The following is a 10,878-nucleotide window of genomic DNA, read 5'->3' as shown; positions in this document are numbered from 1 at the left end:
AAAAAAAAAAAAAAAAAAAAAAAAAAAAAAAAAGTAAAAGCGCTTACATCAAACTGCAGTTGGATCAAAGATTTACTTTGACACGTAAGATGATGACAGTATTCTTTAAGTGTGAAGAATGTTTTTGTAAAATTTTAGGTTGAGAAGTCCTTCCCAATCAGGAAGACATTTGACTGCACAAAAAGTATTAATGCATAAGCATTTTGAGTGTCTTTTTTAAGAAAATTGTTAAGCTATGTGATATAGATTAAGTTTCTTATATAAGGAACTCTAATAAAAAATAAGAAGCCTCAATAACCCAAAATATAAATTGGAAAATAGTATGATTAGGTAGGTTATAGAGAAAGAAGTAGAGATGACTTTTAAACATATGAAAATGGATACAACTACACTTAGAGGAAAAAAATTAATCCCACCAACTTTCATTTCACATTGGGAAGGTTGATCACTTTAATTACCATGTTAGGCTTTTGACATGATATATTGTGTGTGTTTAGAAATGGGGAATAATCCCTATGCTTTGATGGTACTGTTAACTAGTCCAGCCTTTCTGGAAGTCAGTCTAATATTAATTGTCAAAATTTAAATCTGTATGCCTTTTGACACATCAAGTTCATATCTAAGAATTTGCCCCCATAATAATTCCATAGACATACAGACATTAGTATAGCGATGTTTCTTGCAGAGTTCCTTTCAAATTATTACTAGGTTGACTTTTAAAGCCAAATGATGTTATTTGTAATGTAGTACTTAAATGTTTTTCTTGTTATTTTAGCCAAAACTGGACAAACCAAGGCATCTGTAGCCAAAGTAAACAAATCTGCAGGTATGTTTTTTTAAGATTAGGATTCTAGACTATCAGTTAACTTTAATTTATTTAATAATTATATGGCAGTAGTCTTGGATTTCATGTGACATAGTCTATATTAAATGCATGCTAATCTTTGAGATTTATAATCATCTAGCAGTTTAGAGAAATGGTATATACTAGATAATGCTCTTTAGTAATTATTGCAATCATTTAACTGGATAAAATATTTCTCATGATGAATAACACATATTTTCCTCTTTTTCTTTTATTGAGTTCTCTTCTTCCTGCTTTCTTTTACACAATAGTTTAATAAACATGAGCCCTTGTAGTTTTTGTGAGCTACAGTGGAATTTTAAGTAATTATTTTTTCTCTTTTCCCTGGCATAATCTTTTACAGTTTTTCTCTGATTTCTACTAAATCTTCATTAATTCAGGGTCATCTGTTAAATGAGTAGAGATCAATGTATTAAATTATCTTTGGAGCCGGGCATGGTGACTTACACCCGGTAATCCCAGCACTTTCGGAGACCGAGGCGGGGTGGATCACCTTAAGTCAGGATGTCGAGTCCAGCCTGGCCAACTGGTGAAATCCTGTCTCTACTAAAAATACAAAAAAATTAGCCAGGAGCTGGTGGTGCACACCTGTAATCTCAGCTACTCGGGAGGCTGGGTTAGGAGAATCCTTTGAACCCAGGAGGCAGAAGTTGCAGTGAGCCAAGATGTACCACTGCACTCTAGCCTGGACGACAGAGCCAGACTTGTCTGAAGTAAATAAATAATCTTTCATATAATATTAAAAAGGAAAGGAAACAGCCTTGAACTGGCAAAAATCATTGTTAGTGGCAGTTTCAGAATTTTCATATAGTAGTTTCTTAGAAGCAGTAATTTGAGTGGCCAGGAAACTTGTCTTGAAGCTGCATTAATTTTGCTGACACTTTGATACTAAGTGTATGGCAGTCATTTGGGATGTGGTAAACTGGCTGTAACACTGATGGCCACCCCTTTGCTGTTGGAAATTAATGCTGGCTATTTTTTATTTTTTCCCTAAGTTCTAGTACCCAGATAGAAGTTATGAGATGAATTGACTTGGGATAATAACATAGGATAGTGAAAGAAATACCTTAAGGGCTCACTGAGGCTCAGTTTACTACAGTGTGGCAAAAGTCCGTGAATGACCAAGAATTGACAAGTTGGGTGTGACAAGCTGTAAGGATTTGTATTGCTCTTTTTGGAGCAAAGTATTATGGACTATCTTGAATATAAAAGGGGGATTTGTAAACTATTTCAGTTGATTTTTGTAGATGTTTAATGATTTTTTTTTTTTTTTTTTTTGTATTTTTAAAAGTATGATTATATTCTTAAAATGTTCCTGTTAGGTAATTTCGGCAATCACCACCCTTATATTTAGGGAAATGTGTACACAAATCTGTTAGTGCCCCAAAGCTTCTTGATACAAATTGGAATTCAATTTAGATCTATTGATTTTTTTTTTATCTTGGGCTTTTTCTTCATCCATTCTCTCTAGTTGTTATGAATCCTAATTTCAGAGTTAAATCTGTTTCTCTCTGAATGGAAAGAGTTTGGGCTCTCTGACGATCTGCAACCCTTTGATGAGCACATCTTTATAAATAGCACCATCTTGGAAAATAGGCCATAATAATAGATATGTAGGTACAAATAATAGTGAGAGCAATTTAAATAGTCTTGTACAGCTAGGAAACTGTAGGAATGAGTTAAAACAATCTTTATATGATCTGACCATGATATAAGTGTTCTTGAATACATTTTAATAAATTAGGAGCCATGGAAGCATGGGTTGGGAGGATCTAGGTTTAACTGCTTTTGGACTTGCTAAAAGTATGGGATTGTTTTATGTCCTTGGAATTAGTAATTTTGTTTCTAGTTGATCCACACATTCAGAAATTTATTTAACTTGCATGAATGCTGTTTTAAGTACAGGTTGAATATCCCTTACCCAAAATGGTTGGGAGCAGAAGTGTTTTAGATGTTGGAATAATTGCATATATATAATTTGATACTGGGGGTGGGAGCCAAGTCTAAATGTGAAATTCATTTCTATTTCATATACAACTTATATACATAGCCTGAAGGCAATTTTATACAATGTTTTAATAATTTTGCACATGAAACAAAGTTTTTTTTAAGTATACTTAGGTGGGAATTTTCCACTTGTGGTGTCATGTCAGCAGCACTCAGGGTTTCAGGTTTTGAAACATTTCAGATTTTGGATTTTCAGATTAGGGGTGTTTGATCTATACCTCAGTAGGGAGGTGAAATCTTATTTCAGTGATACCTTTTTTTTTAATGAAGAAATTACCATCATTGCTAGATTTAGAAAATGGCCTATGTCCCCAAAGATTATAGCATTTTACATTTTGAATAAAATATTGTCTATTCTTACATTTTTTTCTGTGTGAGGTTCTTTGGGGATTGTTGATACTAGTTAAGTAAACCAGTTTTGACTGTAGCTTTTGTGATTTAGGGAAATCAGCAAGTTCTGTAAAATCTGTGGTAACAGTAGCTGCTAAAGGTAATAAAGCTTCAATCAAAACAGGTAAGACTACTGGGGAGGAGAGATTTTATTTATTCTTTATTCACGTTTTAAATTCATATAATTATTGTTAGCATCTAATACTTCAAGAGTTTAGTAGAAACTTCTTTGATATTTAAAACCTGACCCATTTTGTTGGAATTTTTTTTGCTACTTTGGTCTTTGGCAGGTAATTTGTGTGCATGTAAACAATTACATATATATATATATACAGCTATATAACTACATTTTTGACAGCTTTGTAATCACAGGTTGCTCTGTCATTTCCCTCCGTTGAATGGTTTAATCTTTGTTTTCCTTTTTTTTTTTTTAAGAGCTGTCAATTCATATTGTCTTCTCCAGTTTGTATAATTTCTTATTTGCTTGTTACTTTTAAAAAGATTATGTTAGGAGTGCATTTGTTTTCAGTAAAGAAATGGAACACTATTTAAATGTAGCACCTTGGAACTAGAGCCATCTTTTTAGTTGTATCTTTCCTAATAGACTAATCCTAAAGAATCTTTGCAGAAATTACATAGTAATATTTTAGTGTGTGTGATTATGATGTTGATATGCCACATGAAGGTTAAACATGCGGCTCATTAAAGGGCATCACCAAAAAATTGTATCTTGACTTAAATTTGCTTTTTGTCTTACTGGGAAAGAGGTACTAAAGATAAATAAAAATACTGAATATTGAAAAAGAGCTGCTTTTGTAATAAAGTCAAACTAACTTACTAATACATTAGTGTGAAACATGCCAAATGATTTAACAGAACTTTAGAGTAATGGCTCACTGTACTTTTAGCAAAATCTGGTGGAAAGAAGTCTCTAGAAGCCAAAAAGACTGGAAATGTCAAAAACAAAGACTCTAACAAACCTGCTACTGTACCAGGTAAGCTTGAAATGTGGTCATTCAGTGCTTTCTTTTCTTTTTTTAACTTTTTATTTTAAGTTTAGTGGCACGTGCAGGCTTGTTACATAGGTATACGTGTGTCATGGGGGTTTGTTGTATAGATTATTTCATCACCCAGGTATTAAGCTTAGTACACATTAGTTATTTTTCCTGATCCTCTCCCTCCTCCCACCCTCCAGTAGGCCCCAGTGTGTGTTGCTCCCCTCTATGTGTCCATTTATTTTCTTTAGATCATCTTGAAGATATATTCTGAATCTTTTGCCTAAAAATTACTAAAGTGGGGATTGCTGTTTTGTTTTTCAAAGAGAGATGTTTGACTTAGGTCAGCCTAAGGAGACTTGAAATGTCAAAATAAACTAACTTAAGTTCCTGTTTAGGTTCATTATTTTAATTATATTAGTGTTTTGCTAAACTATTAAAGCAGACTATTTCATGCAGAAAACTCTGAAGTAAAGACCAGTATGGAAGCCAAAGCCACTGAAAACTGTGCTAAAGAAGTTGTTTCTGGTAGGTCAATAGGAACTTTATTTTGTTCTTTTATGTTTAAAGGTGGAAGGAAAATTAAAATTTTTAGAAAATAAAGACTTAATTTTGTATCCCCCCCAAAATATTTACTTATTTTAATTACCAATGCGCCATACCTAAGTGAAATTAAGAATATTATGATTCATGTCTTTACTATATCTCTTAAGATGAAATTTTGATCTCAGAAAGAATGAAAATGTTTTTTTAAAAGTCAGTGTCACTTTTATAGTTATTTTGTACTAATTATCTAGTATTTTGTTGTATTATACATTTTCATGTACCTACTATTTAATCTACTGTGGACTAAAGTGGGATCTTGATAAATATATCTGCATCATTTTAAATTTTATTTTGTGTTAAGAAGCTGCTTTGGAGACCACAGAAAATGAACCAGTTAGCAAGGTGAGTTTTCATATTTTATTTCTTAAAGCTCAAGAAATTTTAACAAAAATATTTTTCTCATAAACCCAGGTAAAAACTGCACAGCATTTGGCATGCTAGAAATTCCAGTCATTTGTGGCTTTTAAAATGGAAAAGAGAAAAAAATTTGATTTTTGGGTCAAAAACCCTGAGGTGCAGAGTAAGTCACAAAAATTAGGAACAGATCATCAACAAATGTACATGTTTTTATTGAAGATTACTTTTCATTGAGAACATGTTTAAGCCAAAATGGTTTTGGGTAGACAATATTGGTCAAATTAGAATCAGCAGAATTTAGTAAAATCTATATTTTTTCTTAGAGGTAAATGAAAGATATGTTAATAGTTACCAGTTGTTTGCATTTTCAGAGAAGCAAGTGGAGTTTGCAGTTTTACTTAAAGGACATAAAGTTCACTTAATATATTCTTTTCTTGTGTTTTTATCTATTACTATGACTATATTACATTGTCATTAATTTACATTTTATTGGTGTAGATTTTGAGATCATTCGGGTGTTGAGCATAAGTTTATTTTTGTCTGGTAGACCCATTCTTCAAGTAGTAACTAAGTAATAAGTCTTATTTTAGGAAGAGTATTTTATAGCACCAATTTAGTTTAAAGTCACACTAAACTGGTTTATGAAAATTGTAACTTCCTTTTTTACCCTCCAAGAGATAAAAAATTGCCAGGTTGACTATAGCACATCATTTTTAGAAATTTCCCCAATAACTATGAAAGGAATAATTGGCATTGATGAGAGAGTCATCTTGAGAAATAAAATAGATCTGAGAAAAAGGATAGCAGAAAACAAAATGCTTAATTGCATTGAGGATTGGGTTGTGGGGTAAAGACTCTCAGGAACTTTTTTATTATATATTGCCTAAAAGTGATTATCTTATTTGGGGAGATAAAAGGCTACACACTGTTAATGGAGCTTGGGGATATTATCACGAGGCATGGGAATGGCGACAGTATATTAAAGGAAGGAGTTGTAGTCAGAAACAGATGAACTGGTGTTTTAAAACAGTGGGTGACAGCTACTCGAGTCGCTGAGACACAAGAATCACTTGAACCCGGGAGACAGAGGTTGCTGTGAGCCAAGATCGTACCACTGCATTCCAGCCTGGGCAACAGAGCAAGACTGTCTCCAAAAACAAAAGCAAATGCCCGCCCCCCTCCCCTCAAAAAAAAAAAAAAAAACCCAAAGTAAAAGAACAGTGAATGAAAAAGATACCAGCAGACCTGGACTAGATGACAGATGGCATAACTACAATTTGTCCTTGTACTCCTGAAGAGTGTTAATTTACAAGCTTTTTTGGTTTTCTTTTTAATTTGAGGTTCAGACCGGCTTCCTAAATTTATCAGACTTTCCTCAGTATTAAATGCAACTATATACTAACATAATATGACATGCAGTATAAACTTAAGTAAATATAAAAGCAATTAAAGAAATTTTAATATCGGGTTTTAAAAATTTGTTTTGAAGGAAACAGAAGAAATGTGTGTGATGCTTATCTCTAATTTGCCTAATAAAGGATATTCTACAGAAGAAGTTTGTGACTTAGCAAAACCATTTGGTGGCTTAAAGGACGTCTTGATTTTCTCATCTCATAAAAAGGTAAGAGTTGATAATAGCTGTTCATATCCTCTGCAAGCATGCTTTGAAAAACATTAAATGTTTTTCAGAACTAGAAAGAAAGGGTTTAAAAGCAGTATCTCAAAGTAAACTTTCAAGCTTTGAGGGATTTTAAAATATTAAACACAGATATCCTTTATTTTAGTATTGTAATCAATCAGGCATAATAGTGTTTATGATGGGGACAAATGGCTTTCTAATGTGTCAAAGTTTTACTCAATTTTTGTTAAATAGGAAATGTTTTATGTCTTCAATATATTTAATAAAGTGTTCTATAAATTACTTAATAAGATTTTGTAGATCACTCTTCTAGTTATATTTCATACTCTTTCTCCTCTTTTACCAGTGATATTCAAATGGGAAGTAACCATTTTCAGACTCAGACTAATGATGTCGTCAGTACTTAAAACAATCTGGGTTTATCTTTATGTTCTAAATTTTCTATAAGTATGTGTTGGGACAGCACATTAACACATTGTTTATAGTCAACTTGTAGAAAGTATGTTTAGTTGAGCGAGATTTCAGGAAATAGTTTAAATAACGGAAATACCACCTTTAGAATAGTGGAAGAAGGGTTCTTATGACAGAAAGGAGTTAGCAGTCACCAGAGATCTTTGAAAGTAAAATAGGATGTATGTTTTGAAGCATTTGGAGCCAGTGTGTTCGAGAAAATGGTAGAGGAGAATGAGTACAGGTGAGTTACATGTAATTTCACATTGTGTTAAAAGTAGATTATTTGAATGATTGCAGAGCTCAGTAAATACACTAAAAACCATTGCATTATGTATAATGGTTGAACTTTAAGCCTAAGTTATCTGCCCAGTTTTGAGTGGAGTTGAGTAAAATTATTAAAATATTGGGAGATTTAATGCAAATGCTTTAAACATTTATGAAATTAAAATTAACATAAATTAAAATGAAAATTTAAAAACTGAAGAGTATTTGTTTAAAATGGGAAACAGGATTCACATCTACATTATGCTGTAACACATTAAAACTACAATAGACAACCTTAAGAGATAATTCACCGTTGGGCACGGTGGCTCACGCCTGTAATCCCAGCACTTTGGGAGGCTGAGGTGGGTGGATCACGAGGTCAGGATTTCGAGACCAGTCTGGTGAACATGGTAAAGCCCCGCCTCTACTAAAAATATAAAAAATTAGCCAGGCATGGTGGCGCATGCCTGGAATCCCAGCTGCTCTGGAGGCTGAGGCAGGAGAATTGCTTGAACCCAGGAGGTGGAGGTTGTGATGAGCAGAGATCACACCCACTGCATTCCAACCTGGGCAACAGAGCAAGACTCCATCTCCAAAAAAAAAAAAAAGCCAGTGGCAGTGACTCACGCCTGTAATCCCAGCAGTTTGGGAGACTGAGGTGGGTGGATCACAGGGTCAGGAGTTTGAGACCAGTCTGGCCAGCCTGGTAAAGCCCCATCTCTACTTGAAATACAAAAAATTAGCTGAGCATAGTGGCGGGTGACTGTAGTCCCAGCTATTTGGGAGGCTGAGGCAGGAGAATTGCTTGAACCTGGCAGGTGGAGGCTGCAGTGAGCCAAGATCTCACCACTGCACTCCAGCTTGGGAAACAGAGCAAGACTCCATCTCAAAAAAAAAAATAGAGATAATTCATTTAAAAATAGGCTTACAATTATAAGCAAACACATAGATTTCTGTCTCATTAATTATCAAATATGCAGAAGTTTCAATCTCTTTACTTACCAAGGTGTGAAAATTAAAAGCAAAATGTATGGAGCTACAGTTTTACACCTATTAAAATAACAAAATGAAAAAAGACTTCACAATTACACGTTTCTTTGCTTCTTTCATTTCTCATATTTTTCATATTTTATCAATTTATTTACTCAAATATTAATATTGATTAGAAATATATCTGCTACATATACTGCTACAGTGTATCTGCTATAGTTACTGCCCTAAGGATACAGTGTTGAATAAGATTTTCTTAATGTCATTTGCTAGACTAACCCTTTTTTTCTCTCTCTTTAGTTTGCCTTAGTATAGTAAGTTTAGTCATTCATTATTTCTCACCTATGGTTATAATATTCTTAGTGTGTGGGCCTCAATTTTCTGAGGACTGCATTTTTTAATCTTAAAAATATTTACTAAGTTGTTTATACATGTAAGTCTATTTTTGAGAAAAAGTAACAAGGTTTATTTTTTTATTAAAGGCATATATAGAAATAAATAGAAAAGCTGCTGAGTCTATGGTAAAATTTTATACCTGCTTCCCAGTATTGATGGATGGAAATCAACTCTCAATAAGTATGGCTCCTGAAAACATGAATGTAAAAGATGAGGTAAATCAGACCGCCATTTTTACTAGTTTTTTACTAGTTAAAACTGTTTCACCATTTTTTACCGAGTTTTTAAATCAAATTTGTTATAGTTTGTGTTATGTTTTCTAGTTTTCATTTTGCATCATATTTTTCTCACAGACACTGAGAAAGCTTCCTTTCCCTCCAACAATCACCCAGTCACCCATTCCATTGCTTGAGAGTTACTTTCATAGTGAGAGAATCCTATTCTTCATGTGTGTGTTTGAATGGAAAAAAGATTGAATTTGTTCTTTTAAAACCAGGCTTCTCTCTACTCTTTTTGCCATTATCTGTAATCTAAACTAGAATTCTGGAAGCTATCTTTAGTTTTTTTTCGGTTGTTTCTTACATTCGGTTCCTTGCTAGATCTTGTTTATTTTAACTCTGTCAGCTCGTTCCCTTTTCCTCATCCCACATACCATATTGCTTTATCTCTTAAAAACTCTTACTGGTCCAGGTGTGGTGGCTCACGCTGGTGATCTCAGCACTCTGAGAGGCTGAGATGGGAGGATTGTGTGAGCCCAGGACTTCAAGACCCAAGCCCAGCCTGGGCAACAAAGTGAGACCCCATCTCTACAAAACTTAATTAGCTGGGCATGGAGGCACATACTTGTGTTCCCAGCTCCTCGGGACGCCGAGGTAGGAGGATCCCTTGAGCCCAGGAGTTCAAGGCTCCCCTGAGCTGTGATTGTGCCACTGAACTTCAGCTTGGCTGACAGAGGGAGACCCAGTCTCAAAAACAGCCCTCTTCCTGGACCAGAACTAATTGTCTTTTGTACACACTACCTTCAATTTGATAAAACTCCCTCAAGTTCTCAGCTTTTATGTGAAGTACACACCCTTCATTGCCTCTCTGTGGCCTATAAATATTTACAGTCAACTGCTGAGAAGCATAACGTAGAAATATTTTATCCTTTCTAGAGGCAGGTAGAAATGCATGTAATGTATAAATGCCTTTCATTGAGAATCATTCTAATGTGATATAATTGGTGAGATTGTTTTATACATGTTAGTAGTATCGATAAGAAAAAAAATGAGGATCCTCAGTCTTATAAAGTCGGCCGGGCACGGTGGCTCACCCCGCCTTGGGAGGCCAAGGCGGGTGGATCACGAGGTCAGGAGATTGAGACCATCCTGGCCAACATGCTGAAACCCCTTTTCCACTAAAAATGCAAAAAGTAGCTGGGCATGGTGTTGGATGCCTGTAATCCCAGGTATTCGGGAGGCTGAGGCAGGAGAATTGCTTGAATGTGGAAAGCGGAGGTTGCAGTGAGCTGATATTGTGCCACTGCACTGCAGCCTCGCGACGGAGCGAAACTCTGTCTCAAAAAAAAAAAATAAAAAAAGAAGATAATGTCCAAGTTCCTTTGCCTGCACACAGAGCCTTCTATTAGTTGTCCTCTGCCTGCTTTGATATCCTTGTTTCATGATGTTCTTCATCTCTTCATAATTCAGTAGCACCAAATCTGTACCTTTATGCACTGTGCTGTTTTATTTGCCTACATCTCTGTTCTTCCTCATCTCCTACTTTGCTTAGTTAACTTTTGTAGTTTGAATTCTCTTCTGTTGTCTAAATTAAATCTCTTTATTTCTTATATGTGAATTTGAATGTCTTTCCTAAATGGTACTGCCTTATTAGTCTTTTATGTTCTTAGGGGAATAAGAATTATATGGATTAGGATG

The 10,878-nt window shown here is 34.5% G+C and overlaps 1 protein-coding gene across 6 annotated transcripts in view; it reads left to right on the top strand.

Annotated features, from left to right (window-relative positions):
* Nucleotides 1-10,878, top strand: part of ZNF638 (zinc finger protein 638) — a 159,171-nt gene that overhangs the window by 125,056 nt on the left and 23,237 nt on the right. For 5 of the 6 annotated variants that reach the window (XM_037736138.1, XM_017521994.2, XM_017521993.2 and 2 more), the window contains exons 11-17: nucleotides 776-826; nucleotides 3,315-3,386; nucleotides 4,171-4,257; nucleotides 4,717-4,785; nucleotides 5,165-5,205; nucleotides 6,710-6,841; nucleotides 9,049-9,177. In XM_037736138.1, coding sequence (XP_037592066.1) covers nucleotides 776-826; nucleotides 3,315-3,386; nucleotides 4,171-4,257; nucleotides 4,717-4,785; nucleotides 5,165-5,205; nucleotides 6,710-6,841; nucleotides 9,049-9,177 — 581 coding nt within the window. The remainder of the gene's footprint in view (nucleotides 1-775; nucleotides 827-3,314; nucleotides 3,387-4,170; nucleotides 4,258-4,716; nucleotides 4,786-5,164; nucleotides 5,206-6,709; nucleotides 6,842-9,048; nucleotides 9,178-10,878) is intronic. The other variant, XM_017521991.2, reaches the window with a different exon arrangement.

The sequence above is a fragment of the Cebus imitator genome, unplaced genomic scaffold (genome assembly GCF_001604975.1).
Source record: "Cebus imitator isolate Cc_AM_T3 unplaced genomic scaffold, Cebus_imitator-1.0 Scaffold23, whole genome shotgun sequence".
Taxonomy (NCBI): Eukaryota; Metazoa; Chordata; class Mammalia; order Primates; family Cebidae; genus Cebus; species Cebus imitator.
Note: the sequence above shows the minus strand (reverse complement) of the source record. Positions and strands in the feature narration are given on the sequence as shown.